Source organism: Anolis sagrei, chromosome 2 (assembly GCF_037176765.1).
Source record: "Anolis sagrei isolate rAnoSag1 chromosome 2, rAnoSag1.mat, whole genome shotgun sequence".
NCBI lineage: Eukaryota > Metazoa > Chordata > Lepidosauria > Squamata > Dactyloidae > Anolis > Anolis sagrei.
In genome coordinates, this window is record NC_090022.1 from 111534994 (window position 1) to 111553454 (window position 18461).

An 18461-nucleotide genomic window follows, 5' to 3' on the forward strand; every position below is an offset into this window, starting at 1 on the left:
AATAAAAATATCTTTATCTGTTCCTGTCCTGGTATGAGCATTACGTCAGTCTTGTATGCTTGATCAGGAAGTAAATGAACCTGAATGACTTATCCACTCACAATATTTAAAACAGTGATTCTCAACCTGTGGGTCTTCAGATGTTTTGGCCTTCAACTCCCAGAAATCCCAACAGCTGGTAAACTGACTGAGATTTCTGGGAGTTGTAGGCCAAAACACCTGGGGACCCACAGGTTGGGAACCACTGATTTAAAATGTCCATGTTTTGTGTAACTGCAGTTCCATTGACCTGTAGACACAGTTTTCATCTGTTTACTCAACAGTGTGCAAAGTAAATAGTACATGCCCATCTAAAAAGAGCATTTAGTTACGGTGCTTCTAGCAAAATTGGCTCAGTATTTTCTGGTCATTCCTCAGTTTCCCCTGCTTCCACATACTTCTCCTGGCTGTTGGAACACACAAGTGAGTGGGTTAAAAACAAAGGTTATGAAAAAGCTTTTAAATAGTGTGGATAGGGTTCAGACAAAGAAGAGAAATGGTATTTCTAGTGTTGCCAGGACTCTTGTTGTATGTTGGATTGCATAGTATTTTGAAAGAAGTAGATGATTAAAATTTTATAACAGCGAATAAGAATAAAATTGTCCAAAGCTACTGAAAGAAAAAGTAGACACAAAATGTTTAAATGAGGTAATTGAGCAGGGTCCCACAGTGGTCTGCAGAATATTAGATTTCGTCCAAGTAAGACAACAATCCCTTCCTCCTCATATCCCCTAAATCCTTTTCTGCAGAGGCAAGAAACTGCTTCTCAGGTTGCATGGAAAGTTGCGGAGCAAAGGGGAAGATGTTTCCAAAGATCGCATGAGGGAAATATTAGACATAACTGCCTGATTAGAGAAAGGCAGTAACTAAGACATTGTACTGATAGTTCTATCTCTAGAACAGCATAAGTAGATACACTATGTTTAGAATATCTTACATTTGTAAGACTTCTGTTGAGCATCATAATTCCTCTTTACCTTTGTGCTTTAAGGGATAGAGAAGCAAGATATCTTAAGGGAGGAGTTAGTAATGTATTCATTACTGTTTTTGAAATATTATCACAGATTTGACTTCAAGTGGTGAATTCTATCCAAATAGCCACAGTCCTATAAATCAGACACAGTCTTGCCTCTCTGTATGTTAGCCTTCCTGGGGCATTGGTTCGCACATTGTTTCCAAAGAAACATGGCATTGCTCAACGGAAAAACCAGTAATAATCGAGTGTTTTTTAAAAAGACAGCTTGCCCATCTGTTTCCTTGTAGTGCACCCTTAGTTCACATGGCAACCATGAAACCTGATATGGCCTAATCACTGATCATACTGATAATGGAGTGTGTTCCCAGAACTGTGTGAGGTATGTGGGAATTCAACAGCAGGACAGTTAATGTCATTGCTTCAAAGCGGAAAGGATTTAAACCTCTGTGTGCGTGTGCGTGTCTGTGTCCATGCTTTCAAATTGCGACCCCATTTGTTTCATAGGGTATTCTTAGACAAGGAATACAGGGAGGTGATTCTAACAGTTTCTTCCTGGTTGTGTGTGTGTGTATGTGTCAGGAGTGACTTCAAAAACTGAAAGTTGCTTCTGGTGTGAGTGAATTGGCAGTGTGCAAAAACTTTGCCCAGGAACGCCCAGCTGTTTTACCATCCTTGTGGGAGGCTTCTCTCATATCCCCACATGAGAAGCTAGAGCTGACAGATGAGAGCTCACCTCGCTCCCCAGATTTGAACCACCTACCTTTCGGTCAGCAGTCCTGCTGGTACAAGGGTTTGGCCCATTGCGCCTGTGAAATACACCTTAAAGCATTGTATTTTTGTCTATGTTCTCTAAGTTTGCCTTGCTTAGTTATAAGGTCAGACAAAATCTGGTGCCTTTAAGATATTTAGGCCCTACGTTGCTTTACTTTTTTTCCTGCTAGCAAAAAAGACAGCACACAAGAGAGTAGAACTTCCCCCAAATATTTAGGGAACTTTCTGATCAAGAGTATAGATTCCTAAGTTGGTACAAGATACTTGTATCCTGAAATAAAAGCCTTTCATGAACTAGGCTGTATAATATTGTGATAGTCGTACATGTCCTTTTGTAGAGTACTTAAAAGATGAATGGTGTGGAGATCGGCTGTTAATTATGTTTTATGTTTCTTTCTCGTTAAGGTTTGGACCCCATGGAATCCCTGTGACCATATTTCCCAAAAGGGAGTACAAGGATAAACCTGAAGCGATGCAGCTTCAGAGTAAACCATTCCAAGACGAGATGCCGGTGAAGTGTGAAGCCAATGGTGTTGTCACGGACTCTTCTCCCACGCAGCCATCAGAACCCAGCTTGGCTAAAAGCCTATGGACTTCCAAGCCACCTCCCCTCTTCCATGAAGGAGCGCCGTATCCTCCTCCTTTGTTTATCAGGGACACATATAACCAGTCAATACCTCAACCTCCGCCTCGGAAAATTAAACGACCCAAGCGGAAAATGTACAGGGAGGAACCCACTTCTATTATGAATGCTATCAAGCTACGACCCAGACAGGTCTTGTGTGACAAATGTAAAAACAGCATTGTTGCAGAAAAAAAGGAAATTAAGAAGGGCAGCAATGTAAGTGACTCCCCAAGGTATGAGGATAGTAGAAAGCGAAGAAACGAAAGCATAACTACTGTGAATAAAAAAATTAAAACTGATCATAAAGTTGATGGGAAAAGCCAAAATGAAAGCCAGAAAAAGAATTCTGTGGTCAAAGTGGCAAATATTGCCCACAGCAGAAGCAAAGTAGTTAAAGTCCCCACTCAAGCAAATACATCAAAAACGCAGTTAAACACTAAAAAGGTTCTCCAGAGTAAAAACATGGATCATGCAAAAGCTCGAGAAGTGTTGAAAATAGCCAAAGAGAAGGCACAAAAGAAACAGAGTGCAACCTCTACTTCCAAAAATGCACATTCAAAGGTCCACTTCACGCGGCGTCTTCAAAACACCAGCTCAGGTTCCCTGCCCCCCCGATTGCGCCTGAAGCCCCAAAGGTACCGAAATGAAGAAAACGACTCTTCTCTCAAGACGGGGCTTGAGAAGTTGCAGAGTGGCAAGATGGCAGCTAAGCCCCAGTCTCGCTGCTCCTCTACCCGCTCAGCAGGTGAGGCCCCTTCAGAAAACCAGAGCCCCTCAGAAGTCCCCGAAGAGGCCCACAGTGAGGTTCAGGACACCAGTGAAGTGCATGTACCTGTTGATCAGGATGAACAGCAAACCCTGGGCAAGAGAGGCAGCAAAAGCAATATAACGGTTTACATGACCCTTAATAAAACGAAATCTGACTCTTCCAGTGCATCAGTTTGTAGTAGTGATAGCACAGATGACTTGAAGTCCACCAACTCTGAGTGTAGCACTACTGAAAGTTTTGATTTTCCTCCAGGCAGCATGCATGCACCTTCTTCCTCTTCCTCCTCCTCCTCGTCCTCTTCAAAGGAAGAGAAAAAGCTCAGTAATTCCTTGAAAATGAAAGTCTTTTCAAAAAATGTCTCTAAATGTGTCACACCAGATGGCAGGACCATATGTGTAGGAGACATTGTTTGGGCCAAGATCTATGGCTTCCCATGGTGGCCAGCCCGTATTCTTACTATAACTGTGAGCCGGAAAGATAACGGCCTTTTAGTCCGACAGGAAGCTCGTATTTCATGGTTTGGGTCCCCAACAACATCTTTCCTTGCTCTTTCACAGCTCTCCCCTTTTTTAGAAAACTTTCAGTCGCGATTTAATAAGAAGAGAAAAGGTCTTTACCGCAAGGCCATTACAGAAGCAGCCAAAGCTGCTAAGCAGCTAACTCCTGAAGTTCGGGCCCTGCTGACACAGTTTGAAACATGAACATGAGAAGTAAGGTAGGCAAGAAATCTGGAGGCTCCTTGAAATGTCTAGCCTAGTTAAATACCATGAAGGACTTGGCCAATTAAATACAAGAATTGCACTCAGTTGGCTGCTTTTTTATACTGAAATTTCCATTTGTAGCAATGTCTTGACTGAAAGTTATACTTAACAAAATGTACATGCAATTAGAATTGACCCAAAATGAGATCTCAGTATTTTTCAAAAGGACTCTGACATTTTTTTTTTTTTGTAAAAGTTAAAATTCCTCTGACCACCCCCTCATGCAAGGAGCCATAACCTCAGCTGAAGAGCAGTTTATTTGCAGGGAATTTTTACTAGTTTCTACCCACTGTATATACCATGTCAGTGTGTGGAAAGATGGAAGGGGGTGGGGGGAGGGGTGGTTAACCCATGAAATAGAAGTTGTAGACAGCACCTAGATGATCCACCTCGAATGCAGGGCCCTGGGCCTCCTGTTGAAGCCTTGAGTGTTTATTTCTGTTTTTACAGAATTTTTTACCCCAGCTAATTCTAAGAGCATGAGTGGGCCCAAAGAGTCAGTGTGTGGCTAAAAATACTCCCATTCCCACTGGTCACTTTATGCCCCTTTTAGAAACCAGTTTAATTTGCAACCAGCGAGCTATGTTTAATCATTAGTAAATGGGTCTTGGTGGCTGCCTCTCTCCAAACACTCAGTTATGCTATGCACCCAAGGACAGAAGTAGGAACGTCAGGTTTTGGCAAGTTAAGAGGACGCCGGTTGCTCACAGGCAGGTCTCAATAGTCCCTCCATGTTTAGGATCAAGGGCTGTTAATGCTGCATTAAGTGTGAACCATACCTTCGTATCTGAGGGTGGGTGGGGTGCTCCGAGGACAGTATTGTCCTGTGGGTTTCGCTTGAAAGATTTTGTGTTCTGTAAATAATTCAGTCAGATTTTTCCCACTGACTACTTGTTCTTAAATTCTTAGGATACGTCCTAGTAAATTACACTTTGTGAACTGTCAGATGTGTAATTGTTGCATTTGGATGTACCGAACTGCATATTTTTTTTAAATATTTCCATTGAAGGTATCTGTTTGCAGGTCAGAAAATATGGAAATGTAATTGTGTAATGCTCTGAAATGTACAAAAATTGTAAATAAAATTGACTAAATCTAATTATTTGTGTGTGTTTCTCAAAAAGCTTTGAAAGAAATCAGGAAACAAGAATGTTTTCTGTATACACAATATTTAGAGAGTTAAATGTATAGTTTCTCCACTCAGTAATGTCCAGTGTAGTTTCACAAACAACATATAAAATGTTATTGGTGCTTAAATTTTTTAAGGTTCTAATTTTTATATAAATTCAACTCAATAAGTAATTGTTTGTGTTCTACAAAAACACACTTTCATGAGGAGAATTTTTTCCCAATGTGTGATGTTATCTAAATCCCACCTTGCTGTTAGATAGTCTGCCTGTTTCCTCCCTTGTGCTAGGCATTTTAATGCAGTTGGTTCACGCAGATCAGAGATTATGTAATGAACTTTTTATTTTGTATATGCTCTCACTTTATACTGATGTAAAAAGTGCCTGTTCCCACCCCCCAAAATATACATTACAGTTTTATGAGTAAGAATTAGGGAGAAAAGAAAAGAAAAAGGAAGAAAAAATACCTAAAACTGATCTAAACTCAAATTTGTTTTATTTTAAATTCAAGGGCTCTTAACAGTTTAATACTAAGGTATGTTTTTTTCAATAATATTCAAATGTGTGATTCATTTTATTCTAAAACATTAAAAGCTAAATATCCAGTGTTAGTACTGCCCATTGAAATCAATGAAATTCATTAGTTGAGAGTAATGTCACATTCATTTTACTCGTTCTGCATTAAATTGGATTTAGTTCTCAAATTTTAGTCTGGTTCTTGGATATAGTGAGCACATACTTTCAAAACCTGTTCCAACTAGTTTTTCTACTCTTCAAGACTTCTTTGTGATAGTGCTTCACAAACTTGCAAATCTCATTTAAACTTGCATTCAGTCAATGCTTTTTGAAATTAGAAAACACACAAAATTGATAGCATGCAACCCTGGTTTGCTCCTGTACTATGTATTCTCTTTCCTGCAAACAGAAACAAATGCAGTACGTAAATGAAGAAAAATGTAGTGAATCATATTTTTAAGGTAGGGTGTGTTCAGCATTTTTGGGGGGTTTTTAAAATGCACAATGTAGCAGATAGGTTTTAGTGTTTGCTGCAGTTTTTAAAAGGTAGTTCCATTTAGGGCAATTGAACACACATTGTGAAATGGGTAGTGCGGGGGGGGGGGGTACATTCTGACTTTATTATGGATGATGAGCCCTCACGGGGGAGCAAGGAATTTTTAAAAAATAAGCTTAGTACTTGATTATACAAATCCTCAAGAATTGTATATTTTGATTTGTTGCAGCCTTTTTACACTAAAGTAGTACTGAGACTATAATTTGGTATAGAAGGCTTCTTTTAGTGAAAAAACGATGATAATAAATCGGACCAGTTCCTTAGGTCAATTAAATCCTGCACTCTGCTTATAGGTTGAATTCTGGCATATTATACACTTGTCTTGTAGGAAGGAGGAGAAATTACACTCACTGTCAATTTCATGCTTCTCTCAAACTTAATCTCTTGGTTTGGGACCCTTTTGGGAAATGCTTATTTGTTTTGATCTGTTTTAATTTTGGAATTTTTAGTAACATTTTGGTGCCACCAGTGATGACATAATGACCTGAATCCTATTGATTAGTCCCAACTGGAGTAGACCCAGTACATTAATTGTTGAATTCCATTGATTCAGTGGGTAGACTCTGATTGAGGATTAATCAAGAGATTCATGCCAAGGTCATTTCGCAAATCTTGATACCTGCCATGCAACTTGTAATGGATATCAAAAAGTTTACAGTGAAGATTTACGCCAGGATCATTGTGACACTTTCCAGGCTTCTAGGTGGAAGCCACTCTTCAAGAAGAAATTCCAAAGTACAAAACAAATACTGGCTTGCATTTGAGATCCATAATGTGAGGGTGGAAAATATTTGAACTCTGTTCATGGAGAGGGCAGTTGCTGGTTTTCATTTGCCTACAGTTTTTTAGGGAATGGCATGGGGATCGTGGCAGGAGAGGATGTGAAAGAATTTCAAGATGCACATAGAGAGACTACAAAAGCTGTAGGCAAACGGTTGAGGTTGGGATAAGATATACAAATTGGGTGAAAAATCTACCTATGGCTGCACCATGACTGTGCAGCCTCGCTGTTTGTGTACTCTGTTTTTTACATAAACAGCCCAGATTTTTTCATGTTCCCCCTTGATAACCACAACCAAAAGTAAAACAGGACAATAGTTTATTGAGCAGCAGAATGAAATTAGTGAGAGAATGAATTGCTTAATCCTGTAGGCAAATCAACTGCAAGCCATTGACAGCTAATGAAGTCCTTACACCACCTTGAAACCTTAGCGAGTTTCTTTATTTGTTGGAACCCTATAATGACAATCAAATACAAGTTGTGTGCTCACATTTTAGCGGGACTCAGATACCCAGAACTTATGACAGACCTGTACCACCTGTGGTCCTCCAAATTTTGGGGACTCCCAACTCCCAGAAGCCCTATCCAGCTTGTCCAATGGCCAGGAATTCAGGAATGGCCAGGAGTCCAAAACACTTGGAGGGCCACAGGTGGGGCAGGCCTGCCCTATAGGATTGGAGATTTGGAACCCAAGTAGGCCTAAGCACCAAATCCAAGATAACCAATCACTGTGTGAGGTTTTTTTAAAAATTAATTTTGCACCTTTCTGAAGTTACAAATAACCGCAGTAGTTCTGAAGGGAGAAGAACATTTTCTGTGGACATACCCATTGCAGCTAAGACGATCTCAATAGAGTCTGCAAACCCTTCTCAGATAGGATAACGTCTTGTAAGACATTATAATGTCTTGTAACATGTATTAAAACTACTAGACATAGTCATCTTGGTTGTTGCAGAAAACAATAATAAATAGTCTTAAAGCCCCAGTAAATATGATAAGCTTTTATGAGCTAGAAGTTGATATTGAAGGTGTTGCTACACAAGGTTTAGATTTAATGACTGGAGAAAAGGGTGGAACGCATTTGATTAACTTCAGTCTGCAGTTCTAATTATTAGTCAACTTCATCTAATATAACTTTTTTCAGCATTGCTCAAATCCAGTGTTAATATTACCAGATGGTTGTGTACAGTTGAGGAGCCTCTGGTGGCGCAGTGGGTTAAAGTGCTGAGCTGCTGAACTTGTTGACCGTAAGGTCGGAGGTTCGAATCTGGGGAGCAGCGTGAGCTCCCGCCGTTAGCCCCAGCTTCAGCCAACCTAGCAGTTCGAAAACATGCAAATGTGATTAGATCAATAGGTACCACTCTGACAGGAAGGTAACAGTGCTCCATGCAGTCATTCCAGCCACATTACCTTGGAGGTGTCTATGGACAGCACCAACTCTTCGGCTTAGAAATGGAGATGAGCACCAACCCCCAGAGTCAGACACAACTGGACTTAATGTCAGGGGGAAACCTTTACCTTTTACTATGTACAGCTATATTATTCAGCCTTCATAACTGTTGTAAAATGTAACCAATGAAAAGATTCAGAACAAACTGGGGGATAACAAAAAGAAGTGATTTTCGAATACATGTATATGTTTAGCAAGGATCAACTAGCGTGATTATTTCAGCATCCTCTTTAGCATGAGTTAATCTGTTCTGTAGACAAAGTCTGCCACAGCTTGGTAATGGAACAAATAAATGCTTAAGAAAAGTCAGCAGCACACAAAGAGACCGTTTTAAATAGTGCATCGTTTCATTTGTTTATATATGAGAAATCTTGACTATTTTGGTCTTATAAGTCAGTTAAAAAGAAGTAATATATTACAGATAAATGAAATACAGTAGCAAACAAAACTGAGTTTACATTCTAGGTTAACTAGACACTATACAAAATATATTCTTGGATAATTGAAAGAGAGGAAACCAGCTGTTAGGAATTGTGGGAGTTGGAAGTAAAAAATATCTGGAGGATCAGAGTTTGAGAAAGACTGGTCTATACAATGAGATATATTTTATGCTCGAAGAGAGAGAGAGATCCAATATAGTCACTTATTTTGAGAGAAGGCAAACATGGGAAGATGTAGCAGTAGATTGGATCACATCCATGTCCAACATGGTGCAAGAATTAAGAGCCATCCAATGAAACCAAACTAAAGGAGATTTGGGACATATAAAAGGGTGTATTCCTTAATAGAAAACATAGAAAAACTTGAATTTGTTTCTGCAAAGCATGTTTATACCAACTTGCATTGCTCCAAAAGGGGATTAGATAGATCCTTGGAGAAGAAAGACTGTGGCTACCGATCGTGGCCGTTTTCAGTAGCAAACAAAATATGCCTCAGAATGGCAGTGGGTGAGGAAGAAGGCATGAGGATTTGGCTGCATTCAGTTAACCACTGTGCAACAAATTGATAGGCTGAGTAGGTCAGCAGTAGTTATAACTAAGAATCTCTGAAAGCAATGCAATACAAATCCATCACATTGGTCTTCATAGGTTTTAATTGCGATTCATATTTCCTGGGTCTTGCCAGGTTTAGGTCTATCCTTTTGTGTCTTGAGCTGTGGCAGATTTGATGGACATTATCCATGATTTGTCAACAGTAGCCAGTCAGGATTAGGTTTATATTGCCTTGAAAGGACGATGCTAAATCTTCCCTAGACCATTTCTTAAATCTTCCCCAGACAAGTTACATCCCAGCTGCTTTAAATGGCCTGAGCAAGCAGGACAGGTACAATATGGATAACTTGGTCTTCCTCTCTGCAGTCAATCCCACTTTCCAAAACCCAAACCTGGCCTAAATTTATGTGCAAACACAACCTACTTTTCAGCCAAAAAGAAATACGTATTTCATTTCTAATTAGTTTAACTTAAAAGCACACAGCAAATACTCCAGCTCAGGGGCTTTTTATCTAAAATGATATTCTTCTGTTGCTTTTTAGCACAACCTTAATGAGACTACACTGTGTCATGAGAAGAGAGGCTGAAAGGAGGGGGGCAAATGATTGCTTTGGTGTTTCTTTATTGTAAATTGCTTTTGCGAGCAAGTTTATAAATGGCCCCCTTAAACTGTAGTCCTGTGCACATTTTCCTAGCATTAAGCACTTGCTTTTGACTAAACCTGTATAAGATTTGCATTCAGTGACTTTAAGTCATTAAACTGAAGATGCTGATAATACAACAATCTGCATTTCTACAAAAATGAGTGTAACTGAATTTAGTGAGACCTACTTTCAGTATTGCTGCTTGAAACATGTGTCCTTTTCTTTCTTTCAGATCGGCTCAGGTTCGAATTCTTTGGCCAATCAGATTCTTTTAAATGCAAGTTCCATAATCTCTTTTATCATTTGCCAAAACATACATCTCTCCAAAGTTACCCACTCCTTGTCTACAAACTGCATTGAAATCAACATTTTGGTCCCTCTTGCTTTAAAAAATATTCCCAAAGACAATATGAGGACTCTCATTACAATTAGTTTGAATCAGAGGAGCCTACGATGCCTACTATTTACTTACTTACTTACTTACTTACTTTATTTATATACTGCTTTTCTCAGCCCTCAGGCGACTCAAAGTGGTAAACAACATTGATACAAAACATCACGAGACAAGTATAGGGCAATTAAAAACAATTGTAACATAAATCATTAAACATCAGTATAACAATCATTAGCACCTCAACAGTAAAATCAGAATCCAGTCTGATTTTACTAGACTTCTTTGAAGTGAAAACAGTAATCGGATGAACCTTATATTAAAGATACGATTTTTAAAAGAAAAGAAGAAAAAGTAAATACCCTCTTCTAAAAAAAGATGTGGTGGAAATCTATGAATCAAACTAAAATCAGAAGTTGGAAGATATGTGTTAAAAGGCATAGAAGGACTTGTTAGCATCTTTCAGAAATGACTCCTTTACTCATTTCTAGACAGAAATTTGAACTGACTCAAGAGGGAAATCCTCCACGCTGTCATTTCATTACTTTTTGTTGCGGAGGCCATTCTGTTGAATTCCAGGCCTTCTTAGCATTTTGTTTTGTTTTGTTTTTGCCATAGAGGCATGTCTTCCAATGGGCTGTATTGTGATTCAGAGACTCAGATCCTGTTTGCAGCTTGTTGAGAATAAAGTTCTGCCACTTCTTATGCCAACCTTGGAGATGAATAGGGCCAACTGGACAGTGGTGACATAAGGCCGCCAGGAGCTGGAGTTGGACAAGCACGGTTTGGCTGCAGTCATGCAGCCTAACACAACCTTTCACAATGTCAGAAAAAATAGTTCTGCCACTCTAACTAGCATAACTGAGTGGGCTCTGGTCTAGAGTCACGTCATTTTCTCACTTCCTGCCTTGAGCTCATTTGAAGGCATGAAATTTGTGATGCCATGTGCTTTCCATTCATGGTGGCTTGTGTTTCCAAATGATTAAAACATATAGCAGTCACTCGAGCCCCCGGTGACACAATGGGTTAAACCCTTGTGCCAGCAGGATTGCTGACCAACAGGTCAGTGGTTCGAATCTGGGGAGAGCGGGTTGAGCTCCCTCTGTCAGCTCCAGCTCCCCATACAGGAACATGAGAGAAGCCTCCCACAAGGATGGTAAAACATCAAAACATCCTGGACAACATGCTTGCAGACAGCCAATTCTCTCACACCAGAAGTGACTTGCAGTTTCTCAAGTCTTTCCTGACACGAAAAAACAAAACTGGACCTAGAAGTAATGGGGAGCAAGGTAGAAAGCTATCTCTCTCCTGTTGATCAGCATGAGATGGCATTGTACTGTCAACTTGTGATAGGATTACTAGAAGATGTTTTTTTGCTCTTGGTCATAACATATTAAATAGTTCTTTGCACAGCCTGCTCTCCCAAGATAAGACTCTCAGCAGTTTCCCTCTTAAAATGTGAGGGTTCTCCTCCCGCAGTCAACTGGTCTTTTAGCTTGGTACTTAGTAGCCTGTGGCTCACTGTGAATGTAGAAGGTTATGAGATCTTGCTGCTGTGTGCTGCATGTCTCAAAGTCAGGGATCATGAGATCTGTCCCAGGACTACTGCTGGCCCTATCACAAGGCCTGTGTGACAGCAAAAATGTGCTCAGCACTGGGAATATGCCAATGTCACAGGAATGTCATGATAGCATTCCATGCTCAGGTAAACCTAGAAACAGATAGTGTTGTCCTATCAAATGCTGATGTTGGAATAAATGTAAGTCTCCTGTGAACTCTTTGGTATACAGGATTGGAGCCAAAGAGGTGCAGGGCTGCTCCCAAAGTTGGCTGCCCTCCCCCCTCCAAGTCTACTCCAGGAGTGTGTGGCATAAGTAGAGCACAAGGGAGTAAGCAGTGAGGTGTGTGTGTGTGATGGGGGGATTGGCCACATCAAGAGGTAGGAATCAGCAGAATTTAGGAGAGATGTCTCTCAAATGGATGTGCTTTTCTGTCTTATAACAGCTACGTTTTGGTCCCACAATTGTGAGGACACTCATTGGCCAAGTATGGAGTTCTGTGAAACATAACTTGTGCAAAACCTTTCCCTAGAGATGGGTTAATTGCAAGAGTTTATTATGAGGGCCTCCCTCTCTGTTATTTGTGCACATTTCCCCAAAGCACTGTATTTTCACTTCATTATTTTGTGTGATCTTGCACTCCACTTGCTTTTCTTTGGTTTCTGTTTACATCTGAAGCCATGAGCTCTGGTCACTACCTGTGGCACCGTTGACAGTGGCTCTGTGTTTTTAAAACCCTTTCAAGCAGGGAATTGGGCTCCTTTAGTTCTTGCAGTTTTTTGGTAACAAACTGAACTTTGGGAAGCTTTATCTTTATTGGGTTCTAAATTATTGCTATACTCCAAACACTGTGGAAAATACGTCTGTTCGCAGGAATGTTAAGAGCTGGGCTGAATCAGACAAAAAGCCTTTTTAGTCCAGCATTCTGATCCTGCCAAACAGATGCCGATTGGGAGCCAACAAGCAGACCATGAATGTGATACCAGCACCTTTTTCTTCTGTCCCACCCCAGCAGCTTCCATTCAAAAGCTTGATGTCTCTGGTACATTATGACTAGTAGCTACCAGTAACCTTCCCTTGAATGAGCCTGTCTTACCCTTTTATAGGCCATTCAAGTTGGTGGCCATTATTGTCTCTTGTTGTAGTGAATTCTGTCTGTCTTTTGTGTAGTATTTATTTTAGTATGTCTTGAATCTGGAACAATTCTAGTTCTCCTGAAACCTCATTCTTTTTCTCTCTCCCACATAGTTGTTCCCCCTGCCTAGTAAAAGGTAATAACTGGGCATTGCAATGTTTTTAAAAAAGCATATGCATGCCTAACACATTACACAGACACTGTTCCAGCATTAATCTTCCAAACGGCCCTATAGGCTTCATAATTCTATTAGTAATATACTCCATAATTTTCCCAAAAGAGATATTAAACTAACCACCAGCCTGTCCTTTTTCTTTATTCCATTCCCTTTTTTCGTTTCAGTGGCAGTGTATTGGCCACTCTCCAGTTCTCTGGTACAGATGCTGAACCAAGGGACACACTGTGTATTTTGTCAGATCAGCCATTTCATATTGGAGTTCTTTAAGATCTTTCAAATGGATGCCATGTGGAGCAAATAGTTTCAGGCCTGGAACTTGTCCTTTTTGTCACTACTCTTTTGCCTCATCTTTTCAGATTTCTTTCAATATATTGTAGAAGTATCTTTCCACATCTTCTCCAGTGAAGCCAAATGGGGAAAAAACCACTCAACTTTTGTATTATTTTGTCTTCCAATAGTAGCTAGTTTCTAGCTTCTAATGTCTTTAAATAATTCTTTTAATGATCAAGTGCTACATTTCTCAAAATGGGGGGTGGGGTAAAGGGCATCATTTGTGTGGTGTTGTGATTTGAGCGTTGTGCTATGATAGGAAACCAGGAATTGAATCTCTGCTTGGCCCAGAAGACCCATTGGGCGATCCTCAGGAAGTTACGCACTCTCAGTCCCAGAAAATTTGGCTCACTTTATTTATTTATTTATTATTTGCGATCTTTGTATACCGCCCTTCTCAACCCCGAAGGGGACTCAGGGCAGTTCACAATGTTGGCAACAATTCAATGCCATCGATTAAACAGTATAAACCATTAAAATTGACCCCCTCCCCTAATAAAACATTAAACATTATTAAACACGTCACATAAAATAACATCACCTATCACACAGAGACATAGCAGTTGTCGTAAAGAGTCCTGGGTCATTGCATATTCAACTTTAGGGCCACCATGTCAGAATCCACATGAAGGCACACAATAACAACCCTTTAGCAAGGAAATGGGAAAGGTGATACCTGTGGATCACGTGCACCCCTTCTTGTGGCCTTCCCAAACCACTAGACTAATTTATTTTACTGCCAAAAGGCACAGAACTCCTTAATTGTAGTGGTGTTGCTAGTTTCACTTTATATGCTACCAAAAATAGGCCAAAGGCAAAACTTAGAAGTGATGGCACACTACTTCCAGGTTGCCAGAAGCATGCCCATGTGGCCCAGAAAGGGTAAAACTGGACCCTGATCCCAGTCCAGTTGCTCACACTGTGCTTTAATATTGGTTTGCATTTCTTTTGTGCGAGCATCCAGGCCTCCCTTTTTTCTTCTCATTTACCACTTCCTCATAAAGGTTATCTTGACATTGCTTCTTAATCAAGTTGGTAAACTTGTGGACAGTGTGATACCTTTTGTGGCCCTCGGCTTCTTTTCTAGCTGAGCTTGCGTGATCCCCAAACTTTCTGGAGGATATGGCTGTCTTAACTCCATTTCTACCAGTTTCCTTGTTTTGATTACTCTCTCTATAGATATGTTTCCTCTTTTGAGGTTGACTGTTGTATTTCCTTGGCAACTTTTGATTTACATATAAATTAAATTTGACAATTTGGCAATGTATCCAGTTAGCACAATTGTATGAAAATATTAGCAATTATATAACTGGTCAAAATCTGCAACTCCAACCGAACACTCCAGTGTACTGTTTATGTAAATATTTCTGGGATGAGTTTGGTATCTTTTATACATACTTTTAAAGTGTAGTTTTTTGAGCTAAACGAATAAGTTGTGGTAGTACAGACACTTATATATATAAAAAAATAGGCACTAATTGTAAGCAGTTGGTTAGTGAGTCCAAGCTATAAATTAGAAGTTCCTGATTCAAATAAAACTTGTACTATGAACTTATGAGATGATCTTTGCCAAGACATTATTTGAAATATGGGGATTTTACTGAGTATCCTTGCAGTATAGTTGAAGGATGACAACATTTTAAAGGGGAGGAATGTGCTGCTGAGGGCACTCTTGTTTGTTAATGATCACATTTATTTGTAAGGTCCTGGTAAAAGACCTCTCCAGTTACTTCAGTGGAAAAAAGAAGTATGTACCTTATAAAAATATTAATTTTCCTGATATGAAAATACAAAAGTACAATAAGTTTGTACTCCTAACTCATATTTCTTTTTTTCTCTTCTTTCCAGCTCAGAGACATTAGTTAGCTGCTGTATTTGAAATTCTCGACACTGGCATGAAAAGGATCTGCTCACCAGAAGTGACATGGAACTCTGCTTTCCTCTCAAATGTAGGTCATGGTGTACACTAGGAGGACCTTTTCAAAATAAACCCAGCCCTTTTCCAGGACGTGTATACCTATTGTAAATTCACTTTGGAAGCTGAGATGTCAGAACATATTTTATAAACTTTTTTTTTTTGCAATAAATAAGGCATGAGCCAAGGAGCCTGTTGAAAAATGAACATGCAAGGAACCACTTGAATTACTAGTATGAAGACTCACAAACTGTATTCGTACTCTTCAAATGTGATTGCGTAAATAGGATGGAGTCAAGACACCTGGAAAGTTGGCTGTAAACTTCTGAACATTTACTTTTGTTCTTAGCATAGGTTGTGTTTTACATCTTAACAAATTTAGTCTATAGGTGTTAGCAGAGCTGTAACCTTCTTACTGGAAACATTTCCAAATGCAGCTGTGGTGACAAGGACTGACAGGCATGTTTGGAGACCAAGGTTTCCACAGAGATGGTGGCAATAGTGAATTCTATATAACTTTACGTGGCTATAAAGCAAAGATCCTCCCATGTGAAGACTGTTTCTTTGAGAGCAAGAATATAGAATATTTTGTAAAAATATAGTGGAAGAGTCTGGAATGCACATGAATTGTATTTGCTTGTGAATAACAATATCGACTGTCAAAAGCAGGGTTTTCTAAAATTGGGTTCTAGCAGATATCTAAAGTCATGACATTCTCTTTCAAGCACAGTGATATTGCACATTACATTGTCATGACTTTGTCATAATTAACCTGTTCCACCAGGACGTACTTACAATCAGTTTCAGCTTGGCGTGATTTTAGTCCAGTATTTCCAATGTTAAGATGGTTTACATTGACCCAAAGCCCTCATTTCCCATCAAAGAAGTATCCGATCTTTTGGACTTTAGTATTTATCTGTGAAATGGTTCTGCATTTCAAGGGTATACCTGACCTTCAGGATTTAGCACCCACTGTCAATAGTCTTCTAATCTTAATTTCAAGGTAGGCACACTTTCCTAATTTGCATTTAATTTTCTCAACAGCAGAGCAGGATTCACCAGGTAGATAGGACAGGGTGATATGTCAAAATGAATGCACAATCCAAAGATGGATGCAAATATCAAGATACCATGAAAATACAATGATGCCTTCTAAGCACAGACTGGTCAGTCTTGCACGGCATTAGGATACCTGTTACCAGGTTAACAGAAAAGGTCTGTTTCCCAAAGTTACCTGTACCAGGCAACTACAAATTGAAGTGTAGGCTTTGTAATTTCGATGGATATTGTTGCAATCAGGAGTTTCCCTTGGCTTTATTTGGCAACAGATGTATATTTTTAAATAGCATTCTAAACCCAGGAAGTATATATTATGAATATATTACAATACAGTTCTATATTAAAGATTTCGTAAGAGTCTGTGAAAATGTGTAAAAAAAATATTTATAAAAAGACCACTTAACTTTTAAAAAAAATACCTGCCTTCAAAATGATTTAATACAATAGTAAGTTCAACTGTGCCACTTTTCATAAGAAACCATAGATGACTTTTAAAAGGATGACAAACAACTTCTTTGCAGTATTTCTACTGCAGTCAAAGCAAAGGAGAGAGAACATTTATTTTTCCCCACAAGTTGTCACAGAGTCAGATTAGAAATCAATTGGGGAAAGAGGACAAAAGATACAGCAGTGAATGGGCACTGTTTAGTTTGCCTGTAGAGACAAAATTCTGCTTTAGACCATCCTATATCTAAAAAGGAGTGTCTCTTCACAGGAGAAGACGCATATTTTGGAAGTAACTGTGGCACAAAGTGATAGCTTCTACTCAGGAAAACTGTCAGGCTACAAAAACAAGGGTACTTATCTGGATAGCGGAGAGCCGGTAGTGCCTACATCGACTACATCCAACTCTTAGCCAGTTTCCTAATTCCTTTTTCTTGAGCACCAACACTGCCCATTTTGCATCTCTAAGATAGTATGAGATGGAAGAGTTACAGGTTTTTATCTTATGGGTGGAAAAGGGAGGGTAGGTTTGTGGGGGGGGGGGGACGGGACAGATTGGTGACTAATTCATACTTGCTCATGAAGAATTGAGAAAATGCAATCGCCTTGTTGTTCACTTTGAAATATTGTCAGGGAATTTTAGTGGTAGAAGTAATGTGTTGCTTTTCACCTTTTTTTGCTTTCATTGCTTAATATTTAAGCTTTGCTCCATGCTACCTTTTATGTCTGTATACTGTGTCACTAGGCCGCTTTCATTTGGTAGACTTGAATAAGGAGAAATGATTCAACCTTTACAGTTTGCTTGGAATTAAATGTTCAAGAATGTTGTATGCCATCTATTCAAATAATAAAGCCTTGATTTTTTTTCTCTGCACTTTTAAAAAGTTATATACCAAGCAGTCTTTTTGTGTTTTCTTAATCTGGTTCTTTCACAGCAAAATTTGCCTAGGAACAAAATTTGCCTGGGAATAACCTCCAATATTGGGAGCTCCCAGTGGTACAGTGGATTAAACCACTGAGCTACTAAATTTGTTGACTGAAAGGTTGCAGGTTAGAATCTGGGGGCAGCATGAGCTTCCGCTGTCAGCCCTAGCTTCTGTCAACCTAGCAGTTTGAAAATATGCAAAAGTGAGTAGATCAATAGGTACCGCTCTGGCGGGAAGGTAACAGCGCTCCTTGCAGTCATACTGGCCACATGACCTTGGAGGTGTCTACGGACAATGACGGCTCTTTGGCTTAGAAATGGAGATGAGCACCAACCCTCCGAGTTGGACATGACTGGACTTAATGTCAGGGAGAAACCTTACCTTTACCTAACCTCCATGACACAAAAGGGACCACTGAGTGGACAAGCATAGTATTGCAACAGCATCAGTTGCCAATGGTGCAGCTCTTCAAGACTTCCTGCAACTACTGGCATAAGCAGAAGGGCTCCTGAGTGGG

General features: G+C 39.6%; 1 protein-coding gene across 5 annotated transcripts in view; it reads left to right on the forward strand.

Annotated features, from left to right (window-relative positions):
* The window catches only part of PWWP2A (PWWP domain containing 2A), a 37111-nt gene extending 19205 nt beyond the window's left edge, over positions 1 to 17906 (forward strand). Inside the window, exons 2-3 of one of the 5 annotated variants that reach the window (XM_060764946.2) lie at positions 2192 to 3156; positions 10240 to 10406. In XM_060764946.2, the coding sequence (XP_060620929.2) occupies positions 2192 to 3156; positions 10240 to 10367 (1093 nt within the window). In that variant the 3' untranslated portion in view covers positions 10368 to 10406. Of the gene's footprint in view, positions 1 to 212; positions 463 to 2191; positions 5041 to 10239; positions 10407 to 15448 lie in introns of those variants that run through there. The other 4 variants (XM_060764948.2, XM_060764945.2, XM_060764949.2 and 1 more) reach the window with 4 other exon arrangements.
* The last annotated feature ends 555 nt before the right edge of the window (positions 17907 to 18461 follow it).